General features: G+C 43.0%; 1 protein-coding gene across 1 annotated transcript in view; it reads right to left on the bottom strand.

Moving 5' to 3' along the window:
• Nucleotides 1-18,534, bottom strand: part of LOC124798417 (HEAT repeat-containing protein 1) — a 286,351-nt gene that overhangs the window by 203,078 nt on the left and 64,739 nt on the right. The window contains exon 5 of the mRNA XM_047261815.1: nt 15,212-15,524. Coding sequence (XP_047117771.1) covers nt 15,212-15,524 — 313 coding nt within the window. The remainder of the gene's footprint in view (nt 1-15,211; nt 15,525-18,534) is intronic.

The following is an 18,534-nucleotide window of genomic DNA, read 5'->3' as shown; positions in this document are numbered from 1 at the left end:
CCGATCGCAAGTCGTAAACTCCGATGTTGTATGGAGTTGAGGCGGCGTAAGATGGATGGCCGTGCAGAGGAGTATACGAAGCTCCCATAATCCAGCTTGGAGCGGACGATCGACCGATATAGACGAAGTAGGACGGTTCGATCCGCTCCCCACGGCATACCACTGAGAACACGGAGGACATTTAAAGAACGGGTACAACGGGCGGCCAAATATGACACATGTGGAGACCAGCTAAGTTTCCTGTCAAAGGTAAGGCCTAAAAATTTGATTGTCTCCACGAGTGGGAGAGCAACGGGACCGAGTCGTAAGGACGGTGGGAGAAACTCTTTGTAGCGCCAGAAGTTAATACAGACCGTCTTCTCGGCAGAAAAACGGAAGCCATTGGCGACACTCCAGGAGTAAAGACGGTCAAGAGAACGCTGAAGACAGCGCTCCAGGACACGTGTACACTGCGCGCTGCAATAGATGGTAAAATCGTCCACGAAAAGGGAGCCTGATACATCAGCTGGGAGGCAATCCATTATTGGATTGATCGCGATGGCGAAGAGAGCGACGCTCAAAACTGAGCCCTGTGGCACCCCATTCTCCTGGCGAAAGGTGTCGGACAGAACAGAACCCACACGTACCCGAAACTGTCGATCCATTAAAAAGGAACGAATAAAAAGAGGGAGGCGACCGCGAAAGCCCCATGTATGCATGGTGCGGAGAATGCCCGCCCTCCAACAGGTGTCGTAAGCCTTCTCCAAATCAAAGAACACAGCCGCGGTCGAGCGCTTCCGCAAGAAGTTATTCATAATGAAGGTCGACAAGGTAACCAGATGGTCAACAGCAGAGCGGCGCCTGCGAAATCCACATTGTACATTGGTAAGTAGGCGTCGAGACTCGAGCAGCCAAACCAATCGAGAGTTAACCATTCGCTCCATCACTTTACAGACACAGCTGGTAAGCGAGATAGGTCGATAACTGGAAGGCAAGTGCTTGTCCTTCCCCGGCTTAGGAATCGGGACAACAATAGACTCGCGCCAGCATGCGGGAACATGTCCCTCAATCCAGATGCGATTGTATGTACGAAGAAGAAAACCTTTACCCGCAGGAGAAAGGTTCTTCAGCATCTGAATATGAATAGAATCAGGCCCTGGGGCGGAGGACCGTGATCGGCCAAGTGCGGTTTCGAGTTCCCGCATGGTGAATGGGGCATTATAACTTTCACAATTCGAGGAGCGGAAGTCAGGTGGCCTAGCCTCCTCTGCCTGTTTGCGGGGGAGGAAGGCAGGGTGGTAATGAGCGGAGCTCGAAACCTCGGCGAAAAAGCGGCCGAAGGCATTGGAGACAGCCTCAGGGGCCACAAGGACTTCATTCGCGACCTTCAAGCCAGAAACTGGGGAGTGGACCTTAGTGCCAGATAGCCGGCGCAGGCTACCCCAGACAACAGAAGAAGGAGTAGAACTGTTGAAGGTGCTTGTGAAAGCAGCCCAGCTGGCTTTCTTGCTTTCTTTAATAATACGACGACACTGAGCACGTAATCGTTTATAATTAATACAATTCGCCACTGTAGGGTGGCATTTAAAGGTGCGTAAAGCACGTCGACGAGCACGTAAAGCGTCTCTACATGCTGCGGTCCACCAGGGGACCGGTACGCGACGAGGAGAAGAAGTAGGGTGAGGGATGGAATATTCAGCAGCAGCGAGAATGACTTCCGTGAGGTGTGCGACCTGACGATCGCAGCTTGTGAAGGTTTGATCCAGAAAGGTCGCCCTGGAAAAGAAGAGCCCCCAGTCTGCCTTGGAGATGGTCCAACGAGAGGAGCACGGAGAGGGAGTATGCTGCAGGAGATGGATAACACACGGGAAGTGGTCGCTCGAATATGTATCAGCAAGTGCATACCACTCAAACCGGCGTGCAAGTTGGGGAGTACATATAGAGAGGTCTAAATGGGAATAGGTATGAGATGTGTCCGAAAGAAAAGTAGGGGCGCCAGTATTGAGGCAGACAAGATTGAGCTGGTTGAAAAGGTCTGCTAACAAGGAGCCCCTCGGGCAGGATGCGGGAGAGCCCCAAAGAGGATGGTGGGCATTGAAGTCTCCTGTTAACAAAAATGGTGCAGGTAGCTGAGCAATAAGTTGCGTCATGTCTGCCCTGGTAACGGCAGATGACGATGGAGCGTAAACGGTACAAAAGGAAAACGTAAAAGTGGGGAGAGTAATGCGGATGGCAACTGCCTGCAGGCCGGTGTGCAACGTGATGGGATCGTAGTAAATATCATCCCGGACCAGCAACATAACCCCTCCATGAGCTGGGATACCTACCACAGGGGGTAGGTCAAAACGCACAGAGGTGTAGTGTGCCAAGGCAATTTGATCGCATGGGCGTAGCTTCGTTTCCTGGAGGGCTACGACGAGCGGACGATGCAAGCGGAGCAGCAACTTCAAGTCCTCTCGGTTGGAGCGAATGCTGCGAATATTCCAGTTAATAAGTGCCATCGTAAGAAAAGGAAGATGAGAGAAGGGGTCACCTCGAAGGCCGCTTAGGGCCTGGCTTCGAGCGAGCACTGTCGCCGCTAGCAGGAGGCGGACAGTCATCGTCCATGGGGTCTATAGGGTCATCGGCCATCTCGGGAAGATGGCCGGGAGGGGGAGCTTCCTCCGCCGGTGAACGGCCAGATGTTCGGCTACCAGCGGTGCGGCCAGGCGAAACGGATGACGGCCTGGGGCGGTAACCGCTGGGTGGCGCAGGAGAAGAAAGGCGCCGCGGCGGAGAAGGAGAACTGTGCTTCCTATGCGCCTTTTTAGAAGGACGTTTGGTGGAAGTACCGGTCGAAGGCTGGGAGGTCGAGGGACGGAGGAAGTCTGCACGGGATGGTTCCTTCTTGAAGGCCCGTGCATCTGACTTCGGGGTCTTCGACTGAGCAGAAGCTGAGGAAGTGGCTGGTGTCTGTGGGGTGATGGGAGGAAGAGGAGACGTCGACCGCGCGATCTTAGCACTGGCCGAACGGACGACCGTGGTGCTGAAGGTCAGATCGCATGTCTGGGGTGCTACCTCCCGGGTAGTCCGAGGAGAGGCGAGGACAGTGCTGTATTTCCCCGCTGGGAGCAGCGTGGGCTTCCTACTAGCCAATAGCTTGCGAGCAGCCGAGGTGGACACTTTCTCTTTGACTCGAATTTCCTGAATACAGCGTTCTTCCTTATAGACAGGACAGTCGCGGGAGGATGCGGCATGGTCACCCTGACAGTTCACACAACGAGGAGACGGAGGTGGACAGTCACCCTCATGGGCATCCCTGCCACAAGTGACACATTTAGCCGCATTGGAGCAAGACTGTCGAGTGTGATTGAAACGCTGACACTGGTAGCAGCGCGTAGGTGTCGGGACATAGGGGCGAACAGAAATAACCTCGTAGCCCGCCTTGATGCGCGATGGCAGCTTAACACTATCGAAGGTTAAGAAAAGTGTCCGGGTCGGTATAAGGTCATTGTTGACCTTTTTCATGACCCGATGGACAGCCGTCACGCCCTGCTCAGCGAGGAAAGATTGAAGCTCCTCGTCAGTCAATCCGTCGAGAGAGCTACTATAGACTACACCTCGAGACGAATTCAAAGTTCGGTGGGCCTCCACCCGGACAGGGAACGTGTACAGGAGGGTGGCCCGAAGCAGTTTTTGTGCCTGAAAGGCACTCTCAGTTTCTAGTAATAAGGTGCCGTTACGCAACCTGGTACAAGATTTGACAGATCCGGCTATGGCATCTACGCCCTTCTGAATAACGAAAGGGTTGACAGAGGAAAAATCCTTTCCGTCCTCAGATCGAGAAACTACGAGGAACTGTGGGGCAGGCGGTAGTACTTTTGTCACTGTAGGCTGGTCACGTTTCCGTTTTTGGGTCGAAGTCGAAAGAGATGGAGTAGAATCCATTGCGGAGGAATCCCCCATGATTGCCAGCGTCTCCGATGGCGCGCTCCTTCCTTGTGGGGACCCTCTCAGAGGGCACTCCCGCCTTAGGTGAATGTTTACACCTCAGGTCACACCTCCCGAGAAACAGACGGAGGGACCAATCGGCATGGTCAGAAGGTATCAGCTCAGGCAATCACCCCTCCCCGGGCCTGGCCTTTACCAGGGGGTACGCGCGTGCCTTACATGTCTACCCAGGGCGGGGACTTACGCGTTACCCCGTCACCGGCTACGCGTGCGAACGCGTGGGTCGGCCTTCAGACACGCACAGGGAGGAAGGAAGTAGAGGAAAAAGAAGAGAGAGGGAGAAAGAGGACAGACTGTCTCAAACGCCGAGGCGGAGACCAGAGAAGGCAAAGAGAAGAAGGCAATGAGAAAGCAAGGAGAAGGAGGCAATGAAAAGGCAAGGAGAAGAAGGCAATGAGAAGGCAAGGAGAAAAAGGCAATGAGAAGGCAAGGAGAAGTCAAGGGAAAGAGTAAGGAAGACAGTGAAGTGGAGAAGAGCAAAGAAAGGAACCAACAAAAGGAAGGAAGAAACGAGAAGTGAAAATCCAAAAAGACCACGATTATAGGTCGTGAAACCGTCCGTCTCCGGACGCAGGCGCTAACTACCCCCGTGAGGGGGATGGACTCCTTTTAGTCGCCTCTTACGACAGGCAGGAATACCTCGGGCCTATTCTAATCCCCGGACCCGCAGGGGGGGGGGGGGGGGGGGGGGCAATGTCCAATATTGATGTGGCTAGGATAAAATGATCAGGTAGTGATCGCTACCATAGAGATCATCGTGATCCTTTCACTGAGTAATAGGATAAACAGATCGTAAAGTTGAAGGCTGCAAACCATCCATGTGCTGTACTAAAATGAATGGAGAGCTGTTTTTTAGTATAAGAGGTCAAGATTTAAAACCAACTGAACTAATGAGTTCTCATAGTTAGTGGTCTTAGTGCTGCCCCATATAAGGTTATGGGCTTCAAAACTGCCCAGTACAAGAAAAGATACGAGTAGCCAAATCAACGATCTCACAGTACATCATCCCTTTCTCTCTGGGGCACAGATGGGGCCAACAGACATTACAAAGGTAATTCTATTCTTCTTCTTCTTTTCAGGCACACTGCCACTGCTTCCATCATGGCATTAAGTGATATTCGGTCACTAGAGGACCATCATACATGCCCCACTAGAGCCTCTTTCAGGGCCAGTCAATAATAGGCTTGTCAATTACATAAAATGGGTGAATATGTTGTAAGAAATCAGGTTTCCTCAAGAGCTATGCAAACCACTGGTTAAAGCAAGGGAAAGTGTTTGTCAGCAATGTGGCAACAGTGATCATTACAATTCCATTGGATTATGTCTGCACGTGAGTCTAATGACAGTAAGTAAAGAACACAACTGTTTATGACAATTCAGTTTGGGTTGGCACTAGGTGTTGGTTGTCACCTGATTGCATGATTTTGACAGCAGAGGAGGAGACTTAAAAGAAACCTGGGGCTACTGGATCTGTATTGAAATTTGGTTTCTTCTTTCTTCCTCCTTGTGGGATTTGGATTCAGTAGGAGGAGTATCAGGATCTGAGTCTGGCACAGATGAGGAATGGATTGTTATGCGATCTGATGTCCGCACCTCTTGAAGCTGCTGGTAGTTATTAGGGGACTGGGTTGTGGTTGGATAGTAGGACCAGGAGAGAGCAACCCTCTGCTAGGAGATTTCAGTCAGGTAGAGATCTTTATTACACAAGTGGAGGAGAGTGAGGTACCCAGCACAGATGCAGATGTAAGAGAGAGGGGAAGCTGGGGAGTCCCCTCCATCACATGAATGTATGAACTAAGATGGCTGACAGGGCCCAGTGGCAAGAAAGGAGGGATAGTGTATGTTTGTCTTTGATGGAAGGGTTACTTTTTGGGGATTAACTTGCTGTCATCTGGTTTCCTGATACATTACATGATCAAAGATCTTGAACTCTTCGATAGTATATTCTCTTCTTGCAACGTGGCATGTTGGTGATCAATGTGTGTGTGTGTGTGTGTGTGTGTGTGTGTGTGTGTGTTGCAGCAAGATGGTGGTGCAAAGGGTGGGCGGGGCCACCCTGCCACCCTGTGTAGTAGTCATCTGCGATCTTCGCAGATAGGTTCATTTGCACACCTAAATGACACATGGCCAAATTTCATACATTTGAAGCACTTCATGGTGGGTGGTACGTAAGGCTTTTCATCAGTCCAACGGACCGTAACACTGGTAGTAAGCCACTCTTAATGTCCAAGATAAGTGCTCCAATGTCTACTTTGTTATTTATAAGCCTTCATTGCACCTGAAGGATAAAATTGACTTGATACCATTTCAAATCAGCATATAATTCTTCATTTGTTTGATGTATAATGTTCCTGTGGAAGATTATACTTTCGAATTTATTTAGATTCCTATGAGAGGTAGTTGTGACTCAGCTGCTGCTGAATTTGCTGCAGCTTAATGTCCAAGACTGAGCATTACAGATCTGTTTCGTATTTTGTTTATTGAGATGAAGTCACTATACATGTACTGCGTTTTGTCCACAAATAATAATGGTTATATATAAAAACAAAGATGAGGTGACTTACCGAACGAAAGCGCTGGCAGGTCGATAGACACACAAACAAACACAAACACACACACAAAATTCAAGCTTTCGCAACAAACTGTTGCCTCATTAGGAAAGAGGGAAGGAGAGGGAAAGACGAAAGGAAGTGGGTTTTAAGGGTGAGGGTAAGGAGTCATTCCAATCCCGGGAGCGGAAAGACTTAACTTAGGGGGAAAAAAGGACAGGTATACACTCGCGCACACACACACATATCCATCCACACATACAGACACGAGCAGACATATTTAAAGACCTTTCCGCTCCCGGGATTGGAATGACTCCTTACCATCACCCTTAAAACCCACTTCCTTTCGTCTTTCCCTCTCCTTCCCTCTTTCCTGATGAGGCAACAGTTTGTTGCGAAAGCTTGAATTTTGTGTGTGTGTTTGTGTTTGTTTGTGTGTGTTTGTGTGTCTATCAACCCGCCAGCGCTTTCGTTCGGTAAGTCACCTCATCTTTGTTTTTATATATAATTTTTCCCACGTGGAATGTTTCCCTCTACTATATATTAATAATGGTTAGGTATTTAAGGATTCATTGTCAGTCCTCATACAGACTTGGAATTTGAGGCACACATCTCTTTCCTTCTTGACAGGTCAGCTTTCATCTTGATTCGTACCTAATGAGGGAAATTTGTTGAGGTTATATCCTCCCATATTAAAGTGAGTTAATCACCCTGGTAAGACTGCTGGGACCATAAGATCACCCGTATGGTTCAACTTAATTCTCTTCAGTCAATTGGTCTGCCACGATGCCACTTACTCCAATCAAAGGTTCTTCAAAGTGAGCCATCCCACCTAAGCACTGGCCACCAGGCACGAAGACTGTTGCCTGTAGTCTGCAGTTTGTAAATGAGATAGATGCAACTCCTCAGCATTCATAATGAGGAAATGTAGCAGGTACCAGCAGCATGTTCTATGCACAGTCAAGGGCTACCAACCACCATATAGATACCTGCAACTCCTCATATGGTCTGTCGTTAGACAGGATATTGGACAAGCTTCCCAAAATGGGAAAAATTTTGAACATGGAGATCAAACAATGTAATCAGGGACGTTTGTAAATAAACAGAAAGGTGAGTAGGATTTAACAGAAAAATTAAACTGAGTAACTGAAATGAGAGACCAGGGGAATGGCTGTGAGTCAACATCAAATAGGGTATCCGTCGAAGGTTTAGTCAAATGGAAAGAAATAACCACAGAATAGAACTGCAGCATACGAAGAGAAAAATGCCACAATTGTTAAGAACCCCAAGCTTGCGGCACACATGCAAAAAAGTGATGAGCAACCTGGGGATATTATACAGAAATGAAATGATTGTATGGCATTGTCAACCGGGATGTCCTATCTGGGGAAGATATCATGTAAATGCTTCAAATGTCACTATTACAAGACCACCAATAACAAACACCCCAAATCACTATTGTTTGATCCTAAGCAAAACTGCTCAGATTTGGCAGCTGTAGGACAGCAGGTCTTTACAAGCAGCAGACCAGAACCATCATCAGCATATGCAGTACTGAAACAGCATTCAGGAAGTGCAGCTAACTACTTTCAGTTGCTCCTGATTCACAGTAACCTGTTCGAACAGAGGTTCCAAACCAGACACATCTGGCTGGGAACCATCAGAAATAGGCTGATAATTTTCGTGAACTGGTCACAACTGTTTGACTTGCACATGTGCATAACTGCTATTTAATCTCATGATTTGCAGCTCTTTATTGAGTTGTTCAAACTCATACCTAGGGTGAAATTCTTCAGCTGAAGCAATTCTACATTTTTTATTTATCTTTGAATTTCATTTTATCATTGTAATTATAGAAGGTTCTTTCATTTTCTTATTGTAATTATAGGAGGTTCTTTCATATTGTTCTTGGGTTATCCAAGCAATGAAAAAATCTGCTTTTGAGTGAAGCTATATTTACACTGCTGACAGCCATACCTGCATGAACTTATAAGAAATATAGCAATTGGTACTTTGCTTTTGGCAGTTTTACTGCCTATATATCAAGCTTTTGCTACACAAATTACACCCACTTTTTCTAATTTTTTTTATTAATAAATATCTGAAATTTCAAGGTCTAGTACCTTACATTAATTCCAGTGCATGTGGTAATCACTGAATCCTATCATTATTATGTTGCCCGCTTTCACTGGCTGGGTTGTTTCAGAGAAAGGATCTTAAGTTCAGCACTTTTTGGTGTAGATCCTACTGAATTTCCCTAAGCAGACAATGTAGCACAATGGATTTATTTCTCTGAGGAAAAAGGCTTGTTAATGAGCACTAATAATTTATTCTTTTAGTTTTCGTGCAAACTGTAAGTTGTACGCAGGTTTATATTATGGTAAAATCAGTACTACTGACAACAGGTACACTGTGTACATGACATTTTAGGTAGCATCTACACTGCGGTGACAGAAGCCATGGGATATTTCATACTACTGTGTCGGACCTCCTTTTTGCTGACATAGTGCACCAACTCTACATAGCATGGACTTTGCAAGTTGTTGGAAGTTCACTGCAGAAATACTGAGCTATGCTGCCTCTGTAGCTGCCCATATTGTGAAAGTGTTCCCAGTACAGTATTTTGTGCACGAAATGACCTCTTGACTAGGTTCCATAAATGTTCAATGGGATTAATGTCAGGTGATCTGCGTGGCCAAATCATTCACTCGAACTGATGACAATGTTCTTCAAGCCAATCGCAAACAACTGTGGGCCCGGGTCATGGCACATCACCAGTCATAAAAATTCCATCTTTGTTTGGAAACATGCAGTCCATGAATGGCAGCAAACGGTCTCCAAGTAGGAAAACAAAGCCATTTCCAGTCAATGATCAGTCAGTATGGTCACAGACAAGCATTCCCCTCATTACTCAGTATCACCCAGGACTGGAACAACTGTATCACATTCTCCGCCAGGGTTCCAACTGCCTCTCGCTATGCCCTGAAATGAGGAATGTCATACCCACTATCTTTCCCACCTTTTCCACAGTGGTATTCCACTGCTCACTGAACTTACATAATATTCTTGTCCATCCCTACACAACCCTTGCTCCCAACCCCTTGCCTCATGGTTCTTTTCCCTGTAATACACCTAGATGCAAGATCTTTCCCATACATTTCCCACCACCAGTCCAGTTACAAGCATCACTCATTCCATCAAAGGCACGGCTATCTGTGAAACCACTCATATAACCTACTAGCTAAGCTGCAACCACTGTGCAGCATTCTACATGGGCATCACAGTCAATAAGCTGTCTGTCCACATGAATGGCCACTAGCAAACTGTGGCCACAAAACACCTGGACCACCCAGTTGCTGGGCATGCTACCCAACACAATGTTCTTTTGACTTCTTCACAACCTGTGCCATCTGGATCCTTCCCACCAACACCATCTTTTCTGAATTCCACAGGTGGGAACTCTCCCTACAATATACCCTATGTTCCTGTAACCCTCCTGGCCTCAAAACATTGTTAGTCATTGTCCTTTACTCACCTATCCCCTTCCCTGTTCTCATTCCAGCAGGACACAGCCCTCTATTCCACCAATGCACCAATAGTTGTTTTACTTCTCTCCTTTTTTGCAGCCCCCCCCCCCCTCCTGCCCTCTACCTAACCTGGTGAGACAAGACATGGGAGATCTGTTTTTGTACATAGTCTGGAGGGTAATTAGGCCTGTGAAGGTCTCAACGAGACTCTTGGTGTTTTTCGGGAGCGACTGCTTGTCAGTACGGATACAACAGCTATAGGTGGCTAGGCATTATGGAACGGACTTCTTGTATGGAATGGGTGGCAGCTGTCAAACTGTTGGTATTGCTGGTGGTTGGTAGTTTTAATATGGACAGAGATACTTAATGTGGCCATCTTTGAGACAGAAGTCAACATCTAGGAAAGTGGCTTGTTGGGTTAGGAGGACCAGATGAAGTGAATGGGGGAGATGATGTTGAGTTTCTAGAGGAATGTGGATACTGTGTCCTCACCCTCAATCCAGATTACAAAGACGTCATCAATGAATGTGAACCAAGTGAGGGATTTGGTATTCTGGATGGTTAGAATGGATTTTTCTAGATGGCCCATGAATAGGTTGGCATAGGATGGTGTTATGCAGGTGCCCATAGCTGTAACCCAAATTTGTTTGTAAGTGATGCCTTCAAAAGAGAAGTAACTGTGGATGAGGATATAGTTGGTCATAGCGACTAGAAAGGAGGTCGTAGGTTTGGAATCCATCGAGCGTTGGGAAACGTACTGTTCAATAGTGGCAAGGCCATGGGCATTAGGGATGTTGGTGTAAAGGGAGGCAGCATCAATAGTGAGGAGCAGGGCATCATGTGGTAAAGGAACAGGAACTGTGGAGAGTCAGTGGAGGAAATTGTCAGTATCTTTTATAAAGGAGGGCAGATTGGGGGTAATAATGGGCCTTCCCACCACAACTTCCTCCTTAACCCCAACACCCGCTTTGCTTCTCCATTCATGCGCTGCTGCTTGCAGTCTGGCTTTAGCAGCCAGAGGCTGCAGTCATGTGTGTATAAGTTGCCTTTGCATGAGTGTGTCTGTGTTTGTTGTCTAGTCTGATGAAGCCTGTTTGGCCGAAAGCTTTGTCTGATAGTCTTTTTGGGTTGCCTATCTGTGACACAGCATTTCCGCTGTATCTTTTTCATAATGTTTTTATTTATTTACTTTGGCATAAATAAAACGCATTAAAAGAGTGGCTGGTTGCTGTATTTTTATAGTAAAAAAAGGTAATCAAAGTTTGAAAAGATAACATATCTGATAACATGCAACAGAAGGTGAGGATGGAAGAGCTGCTCAGTCATTTTAATACTTGCCGTAAACATCTGAAACCTGTCCAAAATTTCCTACCGTGTGGTAAGTGTCTGTACCCGACAGCTTTCCAGCGGGTCTAGATTCACTGAGAACCGTCGTTTTCTCACAAATCTCACACTGAAGATCTCTTAAACAAACTAGCATAATGAATTTGTTGAAGAAGAGATAACTTTCATATAACATTCAGAACTTCATTTCATTTCATTTAGCCACAAAATTAAATTAAATTAAATGTAAATATTAAACAATAATATTTTATTATCAAACATAGCATTCTATGTTAACTATCATTTTTTCCTATCAAATAAACACTTGGCATTCAATTTTAAGAGTGTTTATTAAAATTGTTTTTGAAGCTATTTTCAAGGAGTTTACATTTTAAAGTAAAAAATTAACAGTTCTCGGCACTGTAATGTGCCTCACAACAGTAAAGCTGTATATGTTTCTTCTGTACTTGGGAAAAAAGGTTTCAATGTATAAGATAAAATGACTGCATTCCTTTTCGATTCAAGAAGCACAATGCAGTTTTGAGTTGAATTTTCCATCATCTGGATACTTATTGCAATAATTCTTCTGCAAATAAGCAAACATATTTCATGCATGATACACCCAAAGATTAATAGTCTTGAATAAACTATGCAAATGAAGCTTTATTTCCTTTAACTATCATATGATGCCTAATTTTCATTTCCCAAAAGAGTTTTTTCGTATCTCATTTTTTTAACAAAGGTTATATCACTGCGCAACATTTCACACACTTTGAAATATTATGCAGATATCACAGTGTTTATAGCACTATTCACTACACTGCCACAGCTACGAAATTTATCGCATGAAAGATACTCCACGCAGTTCGTGGTATTACGGATGGTCTTCACACATTATCACAGTAAACTGCCATATCTAACTGTATTAGTAAACTATTAAAATGAGAACACACACACACACACACACGCAGAAAGGGAGCAAGGGTTATTTTATTGCATTAGAGTCTACACAAAACTTGCTAAAAGAAATATGTTTTCATTAACTTAATGCTAAGCAATATCAGCCCAATACTCACTGCTGTAAAAGAAATAACACATTTCATCACCTTTTATCACTTTGAAGTGCAATTGATAGACATTATATTTTTGGGTGCCCAGCTAGGTTGGTACCCCACTTTTACACATAAGAAAAAGAAAATTTGAAAGAAAAATGGCCCAATGTTTTGTGAAATGATTTGCCTAAATGAAAGGAATAAAACAGATTAAAGAAAAAATTGGGATGACTTTGAATGATGATTGAAATCATGCTCACCAAATGTGACTGAACAGTTTACATAGTGCACCACACAAATGCCCTCTAGTAGTCCACAAATTCTAGGATTCTAAGTTAAATACTAATTTTTAAATTCTCATTCAGCACCTCATTTGCTGTAAATGATTTCAAACATCTTTCAAAGATGCTTCAAACGTTTCTCTAACCTATTTTATTCCTTACTTTTAGACAACTCATTTGACTGTTGTTTTTCCTTTTCCTAAAAATAATTCAAGTTTAATTCAGAAAGAATGAAATACAAAATATTTGAATATAAATCAGTATTTTAATATTATTAACAGCATGTAGATCAAGATAAAGTTAGAGGTTTAAATGTATGCAGCGATTTGAGATGTTTTTGACGCTTCGTTTACACAGTAGCAGTTGCTCATGAAATATTTCAATGATCGCTCAAACTAGTAATGAAGTTTTTCTCAAGTACCCTGATTACTTTCAAGCATTTAAATCTTTCTTTGCAAAACTATAACTCATACTAGTCAATTTGATACTCTATTTTTCCATTTCCCTCTCTTTGTTTGGCTATGGAAAGTCAAACAAAAATCCACTGTGTAATTTATAGGCAGTCTTGTTTTCACTCCACACAAACATTGGACCAGAAAAAAATAAAATCATTAACATGGCTGGACACTCAAAAAAAAAGAGCCAAATTTGACCTTTGTCAGTAGTAAATGGGAAAATTATATCCATTACAAACAAATCTGCTTTATATATGGAATTTAACCTGATAAATAAGTCAACAACAAGGGTTAAAAGTAATTTTTGACTGTATTTGCATAACCGGAAAATCAGTCTAGGTTTCATGTAAGTATGAGGGATGTTTGAAAAGTCCGTGCAAAGTCCAAGAGATGGCACCACCGGTGCATATTGAGGTCATGTTTAGTTAGTAGCATCTTTGGAAAGATTGCATAGCAAGTTTCAGCCACATTGGTCCATTTCTTTGTGTTTGGCACTTGTGTGAATCAAGGAAGTCAAGTGGCTGTCAAAAAATGGACGACGAAAAATTTCATGTGGTGATTAAACATTTCTTTATGAAAAGCAAAATGCCTCAAGAGACTAAAGAGAATCTTGACAAACATTACAGTGACTCTGCACCTTCGATTAGAACAGTATATAAGGGGTTTCAAATTTTCAGAGTGGCCATATGGGCACAAATGACGTTGCAACATTCTGGACGTCCTGTGGAGGTTACGACTCCAGAAATCATTGATAAAATTCGTGATATGGGGATGGATGACAGAAGAGTTAAAATGCATCAGATTGGTAGTGCTGTGGGTATATCGAATGAATGGGTACATAATACTTTGCATAAACATTTGAACATGAGAAAGCTATCGGCAAGATGGTTCCACGACTGCTCACACTTGACCAAAAACGGAGTCGTCTGAAGTGTTGCAAGGATGGTTTGCAGCTGTTCAGGAAGAATCCGCAGGACTTTAAGCGTCATTTCGTCACTGTGGATGAAACATGGATACATTACTCTATTCCTAAGACCAAACAACAATCTAAACAATGGGTTACCAAGGGAGAATCTGCACCAAAAAAGGCGAAGACCAGTCCTTCGGCCAGATAGGTTATGGTGACTGTTTTTTGGGACTCACATGGGATATCAACTATCTGGAAAAGGGTTAAACTGTTACAGGTGCATATTATTCATCATTACTGGACAATTCGAAACCCGAGCTACAAGAAAAACACCGGCGATTGGACCGCAAAAAATCCTTTTCTGTCATGACAGTGCACCAGCACACACTTCTGTCATGACAGTGCACCAGCACACACCTCAGCAATTGTGATCACAAAATTAATGGAAACAGGATTCCAACTCGTTTCACATCCCCCCTATTCTTCAGACTTGGCTCCCTCGAACTACTATTTGTTCCCCAATTTGAAGAAATGGCTGGCGGGACAAAGATTTTATTCAAACGAGGAGGTGATTGCACCAACTAATAGCTATTTTGCACACTTAGACAATTCCTATTATTCGGAAGGGATCAACAAATTAGAACAGTGTTGGACGAAGTGTATAAGTCTAAAAGGAGACTATGTCGAAAAATAAAAAAGGTTTACCCAAACACGTAAGTAGTTCTTATTTTTGCACGGACTTTTCAAACGCCCCCCGTAAACTAAGTTATCAAAACCTACAGCTTCAATTTATTTAGAAAGCTTTCTAATATACGAAAATATTGGTAATCAGGGGGGAAAAAAAACATCTAAGAAGCAATACAATGCATAAATCAATGTAACATTGGAGTCTAGTATTATACCACACTGGTTGCCATTGTATAAAGCAAAACTTCCTTTTATTTTGTTTCTATTAGTACACAGTTTTGGGTGTGAAGACATTTTCAAATTTATACATAAGCACAACCCATTAGAACAGTCATGCTTTGGTTAGCTTCAAAGTTGAAATTGTGTAGAAAAGGAAGCAAAATAAAGGGAAGTTTACTGCATCCAACAGGCAGGCAGAATTTGTTATGGCTGTTGAAACTAAAATAATACTGAAGTCTTACCTTAATTTTCATGTATTTTGAACCCATATATTCTATTGCCTTTATGCGAACATCTGCTGATGGGTGATTTATCTTTTCAAACAGTGCTGTATTTCCTTGCCTTAATGCTGCATCAGGCATAAAATGAAGCAACTCCTTGCACTTGTCAGATGTATTGGAGTTTGTCATCAGTTTACAAACAGCTGCATCAAATTTGCTTGGATACTGCTTTTCGATCCTACTCAGCAGACTTGAATATATTTCCAAGATATTTTTATCCACACTATCTGAATCATTATTTACTTCACTTTTATAAAAAGTATCAATAAAAGATCTGGAAGAAAAAGAAACAAATTTTTACAACCAAAAATTAACAGGTGAACCAATAATAATGGAGGTATTCTGAAACCCAATACGAACGCCCATAATTGGCTGACAGTACTTAGCAATGTATGAATAAAAAACCTTTTCTTCTTCTGGAAGTTCCACTTCATTACGAACTAAACAAAATTTTATATTTAACTCTACCTGTTTTTGTGCTATTATTTCCTTTAGTCTTTACTCTTATTTGACACTGTTCTAATTTTTCACAACTCACAGAAACAAACAATGTTTACTTAAAGGTGAAAATTCGTAAGCACGAATATGTATACATACTGAAATTTCAAGATGTTAACCACAAATCAACCAGCAATTTATTAATGTGTGGCAAATTTACACAAAAAAGCTAACAGAGAAAGCAGGGAATGGTGGGGGGATATGCAGAAAAAGCAGGGGGTAAGGAAGTACTATAAGAAGCTAAAAGAAACATTAACTATGGTAACAATACTATAAGCACTCTCAAGCCATTAAGATGTTTGGTGTCTTCCACAAAACAATGCTGATGAATGTTTTCTACTTGTTATTATCTTCCAAATAACAGGAAAGAGACTAAGAAGAAACCACCCCCCCCCCCCCCTTCTGGCAGTCTTGATGAGGTCCATCACAAATTCCTCTCCTGTGCCAACCTCTTCATCTCAGAGTAATATGTGCAACTTACATCTTCAATTATTTGCTTGATGTATTACAATCCCTGTCTTCCTTCACAGTTTTTAGCCTCTATCGCTCCATCTATCTTTCCCAGATGTCTTAATGAGTGTCCTATCATCTTGTCCCGTCTCCTTATCAGTGTTTTCCACATATTCCTTTCCTCTCCTATTCTGCGCAGAACCTCCTCATTCCGTACCTTATCAGTCCACCAAATGTTCAACATCCGCCTGTAGCACCACGTCTCAAATGCTTCAATTCTTTTCTGTTCCAGTATTCCCACAGTACATGTTTCACCACCATACAATGCTGTGCTCCAAATGTACATTCTCAGAAATTTCTTCCACAAATTAAGGTCCATGTTTGGTACTAGTACGCTTCTCTCGGCTAGGAATGCCCTTTTTGCCATTGTTAGTCTGCTTTTGATGTCCTTCTTGCTCCATCTTCCATTGGTCATTTTGCTGCCTTAACTTCATCAAGTTTGTGAGCAAAAATACTGATATTACGTTTCTCGCTGTTCTTATTTCTGTTACTTCTCATTACTTTCATCTTTCTTCAATTTACTCTCAATTCATATTCTGTACTCATTAGACTGTTCATTCCTTTCAGCAGGTCCTATAATTCTTCTTCATTTTTGCTGAGGATAGCAATGTCATCAGCAAATCTTATCATTGATATCCTTTCATCTCAAATTTTAATTCTACTCTTGAAGCTTTCTTTTATTTCCATCTTTGCTTCTTCGATGTATAGATTGAAAAGTAGAGGCAAAAGACTGCATCCCTGTCTTACTACCTTTTTAATTCGAGCACTTTGTTCTTCGCCTTCCACCCTTATTATTTGCCTTTGGCTCTTGTACATGTTGTATATTATCCATCTCTCCCTGCAGCTTACCCCTCTTTTTCTCAGAATTTCAAACATTTTGCACCATTTGATATTGTCAAACGCTTTTTCCAGGTCACCAAATCCTATGAACAGGTCTTGATTTTTCTTTAGTCTTGTTTCCATTATTAACTGCAATGACAGAACTGCCTCTCTGGCGCATGCCTTTACCTTTCCTAGAGCCAAACTGATCGTCATCTAACACATTCTCAATTTTCTTTTCCATCCTTCTATATGTTATACTTTTCACAACTTGGAAGTGCAAGTTGTTAAGTTGATTGTGCGATAATTCTCACACTTCTCAGCTCTTGCAGTCTTCGGAACTGTGTGGATGATATTTTTTTCTGGAAGTCAGATGGTATATCGCCAGACTCATACATTCAACACACCAATGTGAACAGCCATTTTGTTGCACTTCCCCCAACAATTTTAGAAATTGTGATGGTATCCCTTCTGCCTTATTTGATGTTAAGTCTTCGAAGCTCTTTTAAATTCCAGATTCCAGTTCTAATACTTGGCCCCCTATCTCCTCTGTATCAACTCCTGTTTCTTCTTTTATAACATCAGACAAGTCTTCGCCCTCATAGAGGCCTTCAATGTACTCTTTCCAATTATCCACTCACTCAATTGCATTTAACAGTAGAATTCTGATTGCACTCTTAATGTTACCACCCTCACTTTTAATTTCACCAAAGACTTTTCTGACTTTCTACATGCTGAGTTAGTGCTTTCGACACTCATTTCTTTTTCAATTGCTTCACGTTTCATACAGCCATTTCGCCTTAGCTTCCTAGCACTTCTTATTTATTTCACTCCTTAGCACATCGTTGTCTACCAACCCAAAATCACCACAGGATCAACATAGCCCAGCTTTAACCAACACTTTTTCGCCTTTTTTCACACCAGATCTCCAGTTACTTTCTAGTTCACCTTCATCTCTCCCCATATATTTTTATTTTCATTTTCATTTCAGCCTCATGTTACACTTTCCACCTTCTAATACCATGTCACCCTCACGACACCCCCACAACGACCCCATTAAGTTTTATTTAAATTCCCTCCACAAACATACCTTCGCCCTAGCCAGATTACACTCCCATATTTTATTTTCTCAGGCTTGTCTGACATTTGGCATTACCCCCAAAGGCCTCACACTTAAAGTTCCCATCTCTGGCTGCAACCCTTCTTTCCATCAGTCCCTATACCAGTTCCAAACTGAACAATCCATTGCCCTCACCCACCTAATCCTTCACCTACACATCAACTCAGCCAATGAACACACCCGTCAACTCCTATCCTTAATCAAAATCCTCAATCTTTCCTCTCCCACATCCACACTGGCTGTTCCGAGCATCCTCCTACAGGCCAACCGCAAATTAGAACAGCATGCCACCCTCCACCTCAAAAAACTATCCAATCTCCTGGTTTCCCACCTCCAG

The sequence above is a fragment of the Schistocerca piceifrons genome, chromosome 5 (assembly GCF_021461385.2).
Source record: "Schistocerca piceifrons isolate TAMUIC-IGC-003096 chromosome 5, iqSchPice1.1, whole genome shotgun sequence".
NCBI classification, from domain to species: Eukaryota; Metazoa; Arthropoda; class Insecta; order Orthoptera; family Acrididae; genus Schistocerca; species Schistocerca piceifrons.
This window is presented reverse-complemented; position numbering and strand designations above follow the sequence as displayed.